The sequence below is a fragment of the Natrix helvetica genome (assembly GCF_964273705.1).
Source record: "Natrix helvetica genome assembly, chromosome: 1".
In the NCBI taxonomy this organism is placed as follows: domain Eukaryota; kingdom Metazoa; phylum Chordata; class Lepidosauria; order Squamata; family Natricidae; genus Natrix; species Natrix helvetica.
In genome coordinates this window covers 127,114,854-127,130,859 of record NC_138548.1, presented here as the reverse complement: position 1 = coordinate 127,130,859, position 16,006 = coordinate 127,114,854, and the positions used below count along the sequence as shown (strand labels likewise).

The 16,006-nt window shown below is 41.6% G+C and overlaps 1 protein-coding gene across 1 annotated transcript in view; it reads left to right on the top strand.

Annotated features, from left to right (window-relative positions):
• Nucleotides 1-10,378, top strand: part of NHEJ1 (non-homologous end joining factor 1) — a 119,220-nt gene extending 108,842 nt beyond the window's left edge. Inside the window, exons 6-8 of the mRNA XM_081933995.1 lie at nt 801-918; nt 8,708-8,838; nt 9,732-10,378. Of these exons, the coding sequence (XP_081790121.1) occupies nt 801-918; nt 8,708-8,838; nt 9,732-9,797 (315 nt within the window). The 3' untranslated portion in view covers nt 9,798-10,378. The remainder of the gene's footprint in view (nt 1-800; nt 919-8,707; nt 8,839-9,731) is intronic.
• Nucleotides 10,379-16,006: the final 5,628 nt, after the last annotated feature.

The window sequence follows — 16,006 nt, the reverse complement described above, 5'->3', positions numbered from 1 at the left end:
ACTTTACCTAAAAGCGGGGACGGTGCTCCCAGAGCTGTTTGACAATAGGGGCCATTCTACCGATTCCCAGAATATTGGTAGACCTTGACTTACAACAGTTTGTTTAGTGAGCATTCAAAGTTACAACAGCACTGAAAAAAGCAACATATGACTGCAACTGCTGCAGCAGTCCCTTAGTCAAGTGATCAAAATTCAGATGCTTAGCAACTGACTCATATTTATGACGGTTGCATTGTCCCAGGGTCATGTGATAAATCTTTTGCAGCCTTCTGGCAAGCAAAGCTAATGGGAAGCCAGATTCACTTAACAACCATGTTATTAACAACTGCGGCAAGAAAAGTCATAGCACAGGGCAAAACTCACTTCACAACTGTCTCGCTTAGCAACAGAAATCTTGGGCTCAACCATGGTCATGAGCCGAGGACTACCTGTAAACGAAAGAAGCAATTTTATACTGTAGGGCTCTATGTTTATTCTCTGGTCCACTTTTTTCTGTTTTTACCGGCAGCCTCCTCTTCAAATATTGCACGCCCCAAAGACTAATTCCCTTCTCTGGGTACCAAAGTCCCTTGTCAGTGAAAAATAACAGGGCACCCATTGCGTGCGGAGTACGGCTGTTCCATGGAATTAAGGCCTGTACCTGATCTTGACTCTTACGTACAGCATTGCAAAATCACTCTTGAATTGCCCTCCTTATTATAGACACTGGTACTATAGAAATGTAGCATGCTTATTTCCCGTGTTCTATAATCCCGTTTGTAGTCTCCACCCTGCACGCTATCTCCTCTTTTGTTTTTCAGACTTTGCCCCAAGCCTGCTGCCTGGGAGATGGAAGCGTGTTCACTTCTAACCTAAAATCGCTCTATTTGGCAGTGACCCAGCAACAAGCCAGAGCTGCTTGCAAACGGCACCGGGCAGGTGAGTGGATCAAGGGTGGGAAGGGTGTGTCAGCTCTTCCATCATCCCTTTAGAACAGGGGTCTCCAACCTTGGCAACTTTAAGACTTGTGGACTTCAACTCCCACAGCAAAGCTGACTGGGGAATTCTGGGAGTTGCAGTCCACAAGTCTTAAAGTTGCTAAGGTTGGAGACCCCTGCTTTAGAAGGCAAGCCTACTTATCACAAATGACCAAAAGTAAATTAATCCAGTTGATTTTATGTTATCATCTAGCTAAGCGAAAGTCATCTTTCAAGAGAATCAAACAACCTTTGATGCTCCTACTTTTCTCCTTCCTGTATTCCCTTACCATTTCTTCATGCACTTTTGATCTACAGTATCTTGATGGTACATATTCTGGCTCAGGGTCAGCTAATTTAACATCTTTGAGATTAGGATGGTTGTAATTCCAAACAATGGAGACAAAGTTGCCTAAAACCACTGTAATTACTGCTTTGATGGCTTTCAACTTAGCCTACCATGAAGTTCCCTCTGCCATGGCAATATTTTATTGCCGTGTATGTATATCTCCAGATCTTTCTTGCTTTTCCTGTGTTACAGTTTAGACTTGTGCATGTGACTTGGTTAGGATGCTTAAGGATTTTATTCAGTATATGTTTGAACGCAACCAGACTTGGTTTTCACCAACGGAACCATAAATGAATCAGAATGCGAATATACTACTAGTAGTTCCACATTGCTAAGGATTTTATAATGCAGCTGTTTGCAGTTTAACTTTAAAAATGTCTCTTTCCATTCAGTTCCTGGTAATATCCTGTTCACATCCATGTAAGTAACTTACTGACATCCATATAAGTAACTTAATGTTACTTAAAAGTAACATTAAATGGTTTGGCAGTGCCTTCTTTCTGAATGCTTCAATTTCACTGTCTAGCTTACAGCCCTAGGGTAAAGTGCTGGTATCCTATTCAAAACCTATCCAGATCTGATCCTACTTCTCCTTTTGGGATCAGTCAAAGCTGTCTGGATTTCGCCACCTAGCAGGACAATATTATTGTTGTTGTTGTTGTTGTTGTTGTTGTTATTGTTGTTGTTGTTATTATTATTATTATTATTATTATTATTATTATTATTATTATTATTATTATTATTAGTGCATCAACAGAAGTGTATCACAGCGGCCAGTTGTTTCACCGGATTTGGCGTTAATTACTAGTCGGGCCCCACCCAGGGGCCTAGGACGTCGTAACGTATTTTCGTAATATGTGTGCAGATCCAAGCAGTGCAGCCTTTTGCATTTGACTGATGGTGATTTTGTCAATTTTTAACTGTTTTAAATGTAATTCCAGTGCTTTTGGAATAGCACCCAGTGTGCCGATTACCACTGGAATTACCACTGCTGGTTTGTGCCATAATCGTTGGATTTCAATTTTTAAGTCCTGGTATTTCGCAATTTTTTCATATTCCTTCTCGGCGACCCTGCTATCACCTGGTATTGCGATGTCTATGATTGTAACCTTATTTTTCTCAACCAGTGTGATGTCTGGTGTATTATGCACCAGTATTTTATCCGTTTGTATGCGAAAATCCCACAAGATCTTGACCATCTGACTCTCGACAACTTTTTCAGGCTTATGTTCCCACCAGTTTGCTGCTGTTTTAATATTATAATTTTTGCACAAATTCCAGTGGATCATTTGTGCCACTGAATTGTGCCGCATTTTATAGTCAGTCTGTGCGATTTTTTTACAGCAGCTGAGTATGTGGTCAACAGTTTCATCAACTTCTTTGCAGAGTCTGCATTTGGCATCATCAGAGGATTTTTCGATTTTGGCCTTAATGGCATTTGTTCGGATAGCTTGTTCTTGCGCAGCCAGGATTAGTGACTCTGTTTCTTTCTTTAATGTACCTGCTGTTAACCATAACCAAGTTTTTTCACTGTCCACTTTATCTTTTATTTTTTCCAGAAATTGGCCATGCAATGCTTTGTTCTGCCAACTCTCCATTCTTAATTTTATCACATCTTTTTTGTATTCTTGTTTCGTCTGTTGGGCCTTCAATAGATTTTTGTTCTTTACTTCGATTAATAGATGTTCTTGACTTTCTTTTAAATAATCAGCCAGTGCATGTTTTTCTTCTTCAACTATTTGCTTCACTTGTAATAATCCTCTGCCACCTGATTTTCGGGGCAGGTATAGTCTACCAGTGTCACCACGTGGATGTAAACTGTAGTGCATTGTCATTAGTTTCCTGGTTTTTCGGTCCAAAATGTCCAAATCAGTTTGTGTCCAGTTAACTATACCAGCTGTGTATCTTATAACTGGTATTGCCCAGGTATTTATGGCCTTGATTGTATTTCCACCATTTAATTTAGATTTCAAAATTTTCCTAACTCTGTTGGTGTACTCTCTCCTGACAATAGTTTTTACTTCTCCATGTTTGATGTTATCCAACTGCAAAATGCCTAAGTATTTGTAGGCTTCATTTTCATTGCATTTAATTAGTTGGCCATTGGGCATTTCAATTCCCTCACACGTAGTGATTTTGCCCCTTTTTATGGATACAGTGGCGCATTTTTCCATGCCAAACTGCATTGAAATATCGTTGCTGAATACTCGGACTGTGTTTGTCAGTGATTGGATTTCTATTTCTGACTTTCCATAGAGTTTCAAATCATCCATATATAATAAATGTGAAATTTTTTCAGCTTCTTTGGCTGTTTGGTAGCCTAATTTCATTTTTTTTAAGATTACTGATAGTGGGATCATCGCGATGATGAAGAGAAGCGGTGAAAGTGAATCACCCTGGAAAATTCCTCGCTTGATATTGACCATTCCGTAGTTCTCATTCCCTACTGCCAACTCAGTTCTCCATTGTTTCATCGCCTTTTCAGTGAAGGATGTAATATTTTTACTAATGCCAGTTGTTTCTAAGCATTTTATGATCCAACTATGTGGCAATGAGTCGAATGCTTTTTTATAATCAATCCAGACCATATTCAAGTTCGTTTTTCTTTTCTTACAATTTTCTAATATCATTTTATCAATTAGGAGCTGATCTTTTGTGCCCCTACTCCTTCTTTTGTTGCCTTTTTGCTCTACTGGCAAGATGTTGTTTGTTTCCAAATAATCCATAATGTTATCTGCAATAATGCCTGTGAGTAATTTAAAGGTTGTTGGCAAGCATGTTATTGGTCTGTAGTTTTCAGGTATTGTTCCTTTAGTTGCATCTTTCTGAATCAAGTATGTTTTTCCAGTTGTCAACCATTCATCAATTTGGCCATTTTGTAACATCTCATTCAGTTGCCTGGCCAATATTGCATGTAAACTGGTCAGATATTTGAGCCAGAAACCATGTAATTGGTCCTTTCCAGGTGATGTCCAATTCTTTACTTTTTTTACTCGATTTTTGACCATCTCAGTTGTTATTTCTAATACTTGCATTTGTTTGTTGCCAATGCTTTTCTCAAAGTCATGTATCCACTTTGCTTCCTTATTGTAGTCCTTTGCATTTTCCCACAATTCTTTCCAGAATTCAACTGTGGCCTGCTTTTCTGGTTTTTGACTTTTGGTGTCATCATTCACATTAAGACTTTGATAAAAACGCCGTTGGTCTGATCGAAATTGCTGATTTTGTTTATACTGGATGATTCGTGCCTCATATCTTTCAATTTTCCTAGCTGTTGCTGTTATCTGCTGTTTTACAATCTCTACAGCTTCATTGATGTTTCTTGTATCCAATCTATACCTTCTGATTAGCTGACCTATAATTTTGTTATTTCTAAGCCGTTGCTCACGCATGTTCTTCAAATTGCTAGCATCTGCCCTTAATTTTTTGACTTTTTGTTCCAATCGGATTTTCCACTTTGGCTTTGATGCTTTTTCTGTTGTGTAACTAGGTGCTTTGATTTTAATGCCTAGTTCATTAGTGACTATTGCGGCTGCGCTGTACATTAACTGGTTCGTTTCCAAGATGGATCCCGATTCAATTGTTGAAAGCACTGCATTAACCATTTTCATGATAGGGGCCCAAATTTTCTTAGGCACAGTTTTTAATGATGGTAAACGTTGCCGTTCCTTATTAAGCAGAAAATGCTCCATGATCTTGTCCTTCAATTCTTTTTGTTTCTGAGTTAGTTCATTAGTTGGTTCAGTAATAACTGGTTCTGGTGATAGTGTTGTTATTTCCTCCCCGACAGCTTCTTCTGGGAGTTCTACTACAATGTCTTTAGGTGTGTCTTGAGTATCTGTTATTTCTGCTTGTGATGTTGTTTTCTTAGTTTTGCAATTTGCTTGAATTTCCTCAAGTTCAACTTCACTAAACACTTTATTCCGTGTAATAAATCGCCTTTGATCTGCAAGTCGTTGTTCACTAACATTTGAATCTGGATGTTGTTGTTTCCATAATTCATACATTCGCTTTAAATAACCTCTTTTCCAAGGCTCTGAGTTGTAATAACAAGCCATTATGGCACGGTTTTCATCTGCACTATATTTTTGTTGTTTTGTTGGCTGGTCCACTTGTAGCCCACTTGTCGACGGATGTCCAGGGACCTCAACATCCACCGCGGCCCTTGTTAACCCGCGCGACGACCGATGCGGTATAGAATTTTTATTTGTTTCTTTCACCATGTTATATGGGTTGGCGGTTTTTTTTTATGGGGCCAGGTTGCCAACCTGACCCCAACCCTCCTCCTTTCTCATCCGGGCTTGGGACCGGCAACGGCGGAGTTGTTGTTGTTGTTGTTGTTGTTGTTGTTGTTGTTATTATTATTATTATTATTATTATTATTATTATTATTATTATTAACTGGCAATTAAAATGTATATGAAAAATAATATTTATTTTAGGATAAACTGTATATAAAAATACATACATGGTATGGGAACAGGCTACCTGAACCATCTTCATCTCATTACATTGGCCCATCCCATTTGTCAGGCAGGGAGGGTATATTGCAGATCCATCAAAGAACTCCCGACTGGCAGGATCTAGGAAGAGAGTTTTCTCTGCTGTTGCCTCTGCCCTGTGGACCATTCCTCCTCTGGAGGTGAGCCAAGCCTCCACTAACCTGGCCTTCTGAAAATGAATTAAAGCATGGCTCTGTACCCTTGCTTGGAAAGCAGAGGGGAGCATGCAGCCATGGGGTTGGTTGGTGCCCTGAGAGCCCTCCCTTCTCCTTTTAATTTAATTAACAGGGCTTAATTATTCTTGCATTGTTTTAAATGCTATTTTTTTTAACATTTTTAATTTTTAAATTCTTGTATACTGTTTTTATATTTTAACTTCTTATTGTACCACCGCCCAGAATCCTTCTCTAAGAGAGATGATGGTTCAAAAATGTGATTAGTAAATAAAATAATAAAATAATAAAGTACCCTATTTCCCCCAAAATAAGACCTCCCTGGATAATAAGCCCAATCGGGCTTTTGAGTATCTGTGCTAAAATAAGCCCTCCCTGAAAATATTGCAACATAGCAGCAGCCGTGAGGTGACCATGCTCGCCGCCTCCTGCACCTCAAAAATAATAAGACCTCCCCGAAAATAAGACCAGGTGCTTATTTCGGTGGTCAAAAGAAAATAAGACCCTGTATTATTTTCGGTGAAACACGATAAAGTAAACATTTTTTTCTATAATTTGAACACATACAACACAAAACAGACACTCAAGGTAAAAGGAGAAAAACATTGTGGAGTTCTGAAATAATGGATGCAAAACTCAAAAAAAGAGGACACTTAGCTAAGAATTTCTAAAGACAATATGAATGATCTGCCTTCAAAAATGGAAGAAAGATATACTGTATCTCTTGTTTGCTCCCTATCCTAAAGAACACTGAATTCTTATTAAAAGTGTTTAAACCATATTTCATTCTTTAGTATCTGATGTTGACATTATACATAAATCAGTAGAGTAAGCCACCTGTTAATCCTTAGGTGTTAGTCTGTAACTTGTTCCAAAAGGTTAAGATTCACACAGATTTGTATCCCTTCCATGGCAGCTATGAGCCTGTCTCTGCCACTCAGTCAATGGATACTCTCTGGTCTTGAGAGGGGTCTAGGAAAACTCATGATAGCCAACTCACCATCACCAACATGTGATGGCCAACTCGCCACGGCCAACTCGTTGCAGAACAACTCACTGTGGGACAAGAGTTACACTCATATCAAAGAAATGGTGGAATGGAATCATTAAAGAAAGGCTGCAAAAGGAGGGACAAAATGAAATACGAACAACAAAAATTAAAATATTTTTAAAATTATTTTAAATAATTAAGCTGAATTGTTGAATTGTGTCACGGTGAGATGTCCTGTGGCAAGTTGGCTGTGGCAATTTGTCCACGGCAAGTTGACCCATTCTTCCTTGAGGGAGTGGCCTGGAAATTAAAAGGTTATGGATAACCCTACATGAACCAAGTCTAAGATACCTCTGTTTTTATGCTTGTTGAGAAGGTGATGTCTCTGCAAGACACTAATTATCTTAACCTGCACAGTCTTGGTTCTGGTAATCCTAGGACAGAATCTACCATAGTTATAATTTTGCAGCTTGACATACTGCAAAACAGGGACAGGAAGCATTGATCTCTTGACCACTGATAGTGCCTGCATTTCATACTTGTGGAGATGATCTCAGAAGTACAATAAGTGAATCTCCCTCAGCATTTTGGCCATTGTGTGTTGCCACAAGGCACTATTGCAGCGATGGCGAACCTTTTTGGGGCTCGCGTGCCGTAAGTGGGGGGAGTGCAGGGGGATTGTGTGCGGGCATGCCGCACCCATAATGCAATGTGCGACCCCCCCCCAGTGCGCATGCGCACACTACAAGCGCGACCCCCATTTTTTGCATGCTTTTTTCGCCCTCCCCAGGCTCCAGAGGCTTTATAGGAGCCTGGGGAGGGTGAAAACAGCCGCCCCTGCCCCCCCCGGAAGCCCTCCAGAGGCTTCAGGGACCTTCAGGAGCAGTCAAAATGACCCTCCGAGCAAACCGGAAGTCACTTCCAGTTTGCTCAGAGGGTCGTTTTGAGCGCTCCGAAGGCTTCAGGGACCATGAGGACACTTCCCTGAAGCCTCCGAAGCCTTCCTGAACTTCCGGTTTGCCCGTAGGGCTGTTTTTTTGCGCTCCAGAGGCTTCAGGGAAGCTCATGAAGCCTCCGGAGGGCCTCCGGGGGGGCGGGGGAGGCTCTTTTCACCCTCCCCAGGCTTCCATAAAGCCTCTGGAGCCTGGGGAGGGCGAAAAATGGTTTTAAAAAGGGGTGAACTCAGCTGGCCAGCTGACAGGGCAGCACCTCGCGTGCGCTGACAAATGGCTCCGCATGCCATAGGTTCACCATCACTGCACTAGTGCCTCCAATGTTGTTTAACAGATTTTTTTCTTTTATCAAAGTAGTCAATTTAGCCATCTTTGCTAACTCCATCCGCTTTTGCAACCTTTCATCCATTGTAGGGATTGAAGCATCCTTCCATTTTTGTGCATAAAGTAATTTTGCTGCTGTCAACTTATATAACATCAAAGTTCCAATTTCCCCCCCGAGTCTTTTTCCGTTAAATCCGAAAGAAAAGTTTCTGGTTTTATCTTTATATTCACTTTAAGTATCTTCTGTATTAGAATATGAATCCTGCTCTAATATTTCTTTGCTTTATCCACCATAAATGATAGAAAGTCCCTGCTTTACATTTGCATTTCCAACATTCATTTGAAGTACCATTCTACATTCTTGATAGCTTACCTGGTTATAATTCCTATACTCTTGATACTTAAACCAAGGCACTAATCCATATGGCACCACCGTTTGTTATCTTCTTCCTTTGACAGAATCAGAAGACTCTGGATCCCTTAACCATGCTGCTTCTCAGGACCATACAGAAGAGCCGGTAGATTTGCCAGAGGCAGAAGAACAGACAGAGATCCAGTTGTCATCTGCACAGCATGTGGAAGAAGCAGTGGTAGGTCCATGACCATTAGATACATATGGGAAGGGGGTCCTCAAAGAGTTAGTTGTCCCTTGGAGAACCATAGTTCCTCTTTCCCTGATTAAGAAACTCTGCTTCTTAATCCTCTTGAAGAGCCTTCTTGAAAGAATTAGTAGTAAACTCTTCTATTGCTTATGTATGTGAAGTTCAATGACGGTCAGCAGCAACCTCTAGGTCAGTGATGGCTAACCTTTTTATTGTCACGTGCTGAAAGCGTGCATACCCACACCCAAAGCGTGCAACAACCCCCTCACACACCCCTCCCCCCTGTGCATACACATATGACCCCCCCGTGTTCCTCCCACCCTCCGCACATGTGCGTGCGACACACCCCTGCGGCCGTTTTGGGCCTAGCAGGCCTCCCTGAAGCCTCCTGAGACCAAAAATGGACCAAACGCCCTTGCACCCCCTGTGCTCTGCCCGCACATATGCAGGCAACTACACACATCTCCTGCATGCGCCCACCACCCGTGCATGCAGGGCAGAGACCCAAAAATCAACTGGCCGGTGGGAGGCGTGCGTGCATGGGGCAATGGCTAGCATTCCCGCTGAGAGAGCTCCCTTTGCCACCTATGACACGTGCCATCACAGCTCTAGGTTTTCTAACCCTATGGGGGCAACTTTGTGTCTGAAATGTGTTGGTGCCATTGTTATTTTCTAACTAGTCTTACCTGCCACCACTGCTCGGTGTTGATTGCTATTTACATTCCAGAGAGAAATGGCACATTCTACATCTCAGCTGTGGAAGTCAAAGTAAAATGATGAAATCTTATTTGGCTACATCAACTTATTTGGTTGATTTTACTCCTGTTTATTTGGATTGGCTGGTTGACTTACTCATTCTGATCAGTGCCTCTTCTTCCCAGGTCCAGAAAGCACAAATGCCTGTTGTCAAGACTAAAAGGAAGAAGGCGAAAGGGCTCTTTGTCTGAGACAACTGATGACTTTACAAAGACACAGGGGCTGATGCAGTTTTGAACTCCCCTTTGTCTTCCTGGAAAATCTAGGAAAAACACCTGGACTCCATATTGAAGCCAGGGGTGGGGTTGCTCCCGGCATTACTGCCGGTTCGGTGCGGGCAAAAAAATAGGTCTGCTGGGTGACTTTGGGCCAGTCACTCTCTCAGCTCAACGCATCTCACAGGATTGTTCTTGTGGAAGAGGAGGAGAAAGGCGTGTTGGATATGTTAGTCCAACGTTCCCCAACCTTTTCGGGTTTGCAGACTGGCCGAGGGGGGAGGGGGAGAAGGGATGGTTCCACATGTGCATATGTCCGCTACTCGCATAAGTGGGCATGCGGGTACGTCCTCGTCCACTTTCACAGCCCAGTTCCAAAAGGCTCAAGGCCTGGTAGTGGGCCGTGGCCTGGGGATTGTGTTAGTTGACTTGAGTTATTTGTAAAAGTAATAAAGGCGAAATACAAATACATTTAAAAAAAAAAATATCCAGCACCACTTTATATTCCTTTATATTGTCTGTCCATGTGGTTTTCTTAATAAAATACAGGAATGGTTGCCTCTGCTTTCTCTGATGCTGTATGGATGGTGCCTTTGTTGTTTTCATTAAAGTGACTATTTGCCTCCAGCATCTTCCTATGTTGCTGCTGCCCACTAGGTACCTGCTTGCTTTGGCTGCGTCCCAGGGATGACCTCCACGGTAGAGCAGGGGTCAGCAAACTGCAGCTCTGGAACCGCGTGTGGCTCTTTCCTCCCTATGCTGCGGCTCCGTCACTGGTCAGCGCCACAATTTTGAGAGGAGCTTCAGGTGGGGGGGGGAAGAGAAGCACAGTGCGCCAGGAGAAGACTCTATGGCAAGGGGAGGGTTTTCCAGCTGTCTCCACAATTGATAGGGCTTTCGGTTATGACAGGTAGAGGAAAAAGTATGCCGCGCTAGGAGGAGACTCTATGGTGGGAGAACTGAACTTCCTGTCAGCTCCAGAATTGAACAGGGGGCTTCCGGTTAGGGCCTTTGTGGCTCCCGGTGTTTTTTTTTTCTGGGGGAAACGGGTCCAAATGGCTCTTTGAGTGTTTATGTTTGCCGACCCCTGCGCTGTTTCTGATGTTCCTTCATCCTCTCCAAGAATACCCATCATCACCATGATGAGGCAACATAGCAGGACCTCAAGGGGTCAAAGGAAACAGCACACATCTTTTGCATTTTTTTTAAAGCTCCCATATAACCCAAAAAAGAAAAGGGAAACTACATTAAAAAAAATTCTCACCATCAGCGATGTTGCTGCTTCCTCGGGACACTTTAGAACTGTAAGCTGACTACCTTCTTGTCAATCTTTCCTAAAAATTTGTCCAGGTCTTTTGGATCAAGCAATGACTTTTTGAGAAGGGGGGAAAACTGTTGCCTCTTTCAGATTTAGTAGGACCAACCTTCTCTCAACCAAGAAGGGCATGGATCTAGAACGCAGGTGGGCACATTAACGATGCCTGGGATCCTGTCTACTTCTTCATGATAATAAGATTGAACTCTTCCGAGATAACTGTAAGGTTGTATCTCAATTCCATAGGACCTTCATAATGAGTCGAAATCCGTATGAATCTGAGCAATTTTATCCATTCAGGTGTCAAGAACAGTCCTTGCAAATGACCCTTGCCTTTTTTTACCCAAGAAAGTTCAAGTCACACCGCACAGGGCTGTGGTAGTGGGATGTACTACAAGGATGTAGTAAGCAGGGAAAGTTTAGATTGAGAAAGTAATTGGTCCAATTCTGTGAGTTTTCATGGCTTGGAAAGTTTTTGAACATCTGTCTTCCCAATCTCAGTCCAAGCGTTTAATCACTGCACCACATTAGTTTTGGAGGCCAAAGATTCTAAGAGGAAGCAAAGGTTTTTTATTATAACTGCAGGGGGAAGTTTCTAACTTTTTAACCACTCGTAACTGCTTCCAAGATCAAAAGACAGATAAAAACTGGCTGCTCTGGCCAGGGGAGTTACAAACAGTTGCAAACTGGGAAACCACACCCACAGGAGGAAAAAGTAAAAGAAGGGAAAGAAAGAGAGAGATGGAGAAAGGAAAGAAGGAAGGGGAAAAAAGGCAAGGAGGAAGGAAGGAAAAGATTTGTAGAGCAAGTGATGCTCAATTATTAGCTATTCCTCAAATGCTTTCTGCCAACTGGACTTTTAGGTACAAGGCGATCCCACTGAGCCATTCCCAAGGGCCACAGAAGCATTCACATGAAATTCTTGCCACTGACCTTAGTGTAGTTTGCATGCTTAGCCGGAATAGCACACAACTCTTGCATGCTAACAAGACATTCGGAAAGTCTAGTGGAGTGAGGGTGGAATCGAGGCAGGGAAAACACTCTATTCTTTAGGCATTCACAGATTGTAGGTATAATAAAGCTTGTAGGTATAATAAAGCATTGAGTTCAGCTGGATGTTCACAGCTGCTGGCGTGGGTGAGAGAAATGAATGGAGAATGGGTTCTTTGCTCTTTGCAGTGTGGTTTAATGTGGGTTGTGTGAATGTATCAAAGCCATCGTATTTTGTTCCTTCAAGCCAAGTTCCTCCTAGACATTCTGAATGACCTCTCTACAACAGGTGGCAAGTACCAAAAAGACCGACTCTCGAGCAACACACATACGCACACAAGACTTTCTGGGGCCATAGCAGACTATTTTGCTTAGCTTTCTTTTTATCATGTTGTGAAGGCAGTAACAAAATCATCCCACCACAATCCTGTCTTCGTAGGGAATTATATCATCTTTCATGGCTGTATGAATCTGATCCCAAAATTCAAGGATGAAAATTGTGTCGTTTTATATTGCCTCTGCCTGGAATGCATAAGATACTGTACAGTAATGTTTGAGGAAGGGGAGACATGGTTATTCAGTAGGTTCTCTTCTGCTAAGCCAGGATCCATTTCGGCACACTGACATTATACCTTGCTTGTCTTTTTGTCCATGGTTCAGTAGCAGCCAACCATTTTGAGTTTACTCAGAAATTCAAATAAGTGACTCATGAGATGAAATAGGTAGCTAGCTGGGTTAGTATTGTGCACCCTTCAGTTACTTTGTCTCTTGTTCCCTGGTATGGATATGCACCCACCTAATCCTTGAGTGACTTCTTTCTCATTTAGTTTGGATGGCATACGTTGACAACACAAATATCCTTTTTGTCTGGCTTTGTATCCTAAATGATGTTTCTGATTCCTTATCCTCAAGTTTTTCCCATGCAACTTTTGGAGGCACAAGGCGGTGTCCAGTATAAAGGAAAAGCTGGCCATTTAATCTTAGGGTCCAGCTATATAATACATTTTTCTACCAGTTCTGGCAAGTTTATTAAAAGTGAACCAAATTTAACAGTGTAAAGGAAAGGAAAGGAAATTACAAAAATCAAGCTGCTTTAAATTACTCTTGCAAAGCCACTCTTCCATCAGAATAATAGTTGCTTGCTTTGATTCCATATACAAGAACACCACATTTCGGTAACATTTTATATTTAGACCCCCTAACACTCCTTGAGACCAGCAATGAAATTTTTCACTATCTTTCCCACTTTGAGATTAATTCATAGCATCTGTGTTAGATTGGGTAATGAAAGGCACAAAAGGCTAAGATAACAATACCTCTTTATTTGGTCAAGTACAGGCATCCACTGAGTGAAAGGTCTGGCAGCTCCCTTTTTAAAGGGGAGCTGGCCAGAGCTTCAGCCAATCAGGTCTCTCTCTGTTCCCGCCTGAAAAGAGAGGACCTGACTGGAAACTACTATTGTCCTTGCCACAACTAGAGTGGGGAGTATCTAACAATCTGTGTGATAGGAATACCTTTAATTAACTTAAGTTAGTCAATTAACCCAATTATCTGGCTTCACATAATCTTCAATCAAATCCAGGACTGCTTTGCACAATATACTAGTAATCAGCTGGTTTACTGTTCAAAATGTCATATGAACATTGGGAGAAAATGAAGTGCAGGGGATAATATACCTTTACTTACCCATCATGACAAATGATGTATAATGCTCATTTCTAAAGTTATGATGGGTTTCCGCTAACAATTGGCTGAACTTTACTTATCCACTCTTTTTGCATTTGTTCCAGTCAGTGTCATACCGTTTTCCTTTTACAATGCAACTTTCTAATGATGTTACTGGCTGTAACATGTAAACAAGATAAACTTTGCAAGAGCTGCACGTAAGGTAGGTAAGATAACTTTAAGAAGACGTCAGATAAGAATAACCCTTGCCAGGCGAAGGAATCCATAACAAGCTTACTGTTCAGCCTTGAAATATGCCACAGGGAAGTACATGGGTGTTTTTTCTTCGGGCCTATAATTGCTAAGAATCTGAAGGCATTCAAATAATGGAAGTAGTTTTATTAGATTAGATTGATCAAGATTTGGACTGATGGAAACAGGGTAAAGGGAACTGGCACTGAGTTTCTAGGCCAAAGGAAAGTACTCACCCTAGATTGCCAGAAATTGCCAAGATTATTATTTTTATTTATTATTTACTTTATTCCGTAGCATAGGTAAAGAAGTGAAGGGATTTTTTCTTTTCTTTTCAATCACCTTTCTTCAACTTCCTGATTTCAGATGTGTGGTTTGGTATGACGCATTTACACAAACACTATGGGAGACATCCAGTCAATCTTGGAGATTTATGAAAAAAAATCTGGTCAGGAGGTAACATGTTTGTCCAGACTAATGATCAACCCTTCTTGCAGTATCTGCTAAAGCTCGGCTTTCTGTAATCCAGCAAAACCAAACACATATGAACGCTGATTGGAAAAATTAGTACTATTATTAGTTCCTTTATACCAGGGGTGTTCAACTCAAGGCCCAGGAGCTGGAGCTGGCCCGCGGGGTGCTTAAACCTGGCCTGCGGGGCCGCCCTGGAAACAGTGAGGGACTGGCCCGCGGTACCTCTGCCAGTGAAAATGGAGTTCGGGAGGGCCAGATGCCGCCTTCCTGAGCTCTGTTTTCACTGGCAGAGGGTTGCAGGAGGCCGTTGCAGCCGAAAACAGAACTCGGGAGCCCATTTTCTCTGGCAGAGCACTTGGGCCACTACAGGTGCCCCTAACACGAGTGACATTGAACTGGCCATGCCCACCCTGGCCATGCCTACTCCAGCCGCCCAAGGTCAAACACAACCCTCAGGCGGCCCCCAATGAAATCGAGTTTGACCCTCCTGCCTTATATGCTGTGTAAAAATGTACTAATATTCTCTGCAGAGGCATTCTCCAGCCTGTTTCTCCCCAAAGCAGGAATTTATACATTTTTTAAAAAAAACAAATTCATTTTCAGTGCATGATTCCTGAACATCCACAGCAAGTTCCTTGATTGGTCACGGAGAACGTTTTTGGACTCTTTGAATGCGTATAATAGGCTTAAGCTCACGGAACTGTCTGATTCTGGGAAAGGACTGTAGCTCATTTGCTTTCCTGATGTTCTTTAACTTAATCCTCGGTTATTCCAGATGGACCCGGAAACTTCCGTAGCGCCATTTCCAGTAAGCAGAGGACAGGCGTGAACAGCCTGCATCTACAAGCAATCCTTAGCGTGGTTTCAAAGTCCACTGCAAACATTTCAGTCCTGACAGCTGATTTATAGCCCTACAGTATAATATTACAGTCAACTTCTATTCTCTAGCACAGATTTTGATTTTCCTTGATGACTTTTATGTTTACTTTTTTAAATAATCTACCGGTGTATCTATTGATTTTATTCTTATCTTATTTTATGGTGATCTTGCCAATTTAGCTGTGTGACATTGTATTGGCTATGTGATATAGCCCTCATACCATTTTAAACTGATACCATACCCAGATTCTATTTACTATTGGTTATTGTTTGCTCATCAAGCATTTGATCAAGCTCATAGCATTTGATTATTGAATGAAAACATGCTGTACAATAATGTGACATAACAACCACTCTCTGCTGCCCACGTTCAGTTTGTCAGCAGCTTTGGATATAAATAAGTGGCATAAAACATATGCTCTTTTAACTTTTGATTGGCAGTCTCACAGTTGGTTAGAAGATGGGCAGCTATATAAATGTTTTAAATAAATAAAACATAACAAATAAGTAGGTCATTTTGCACAATGTTTTTTTTACTACTGGGATGATATGTCATATATTGTAAAGGACAGTCCTTTATTTCAGAAAGCTGCCCTATAGATTTATTTTA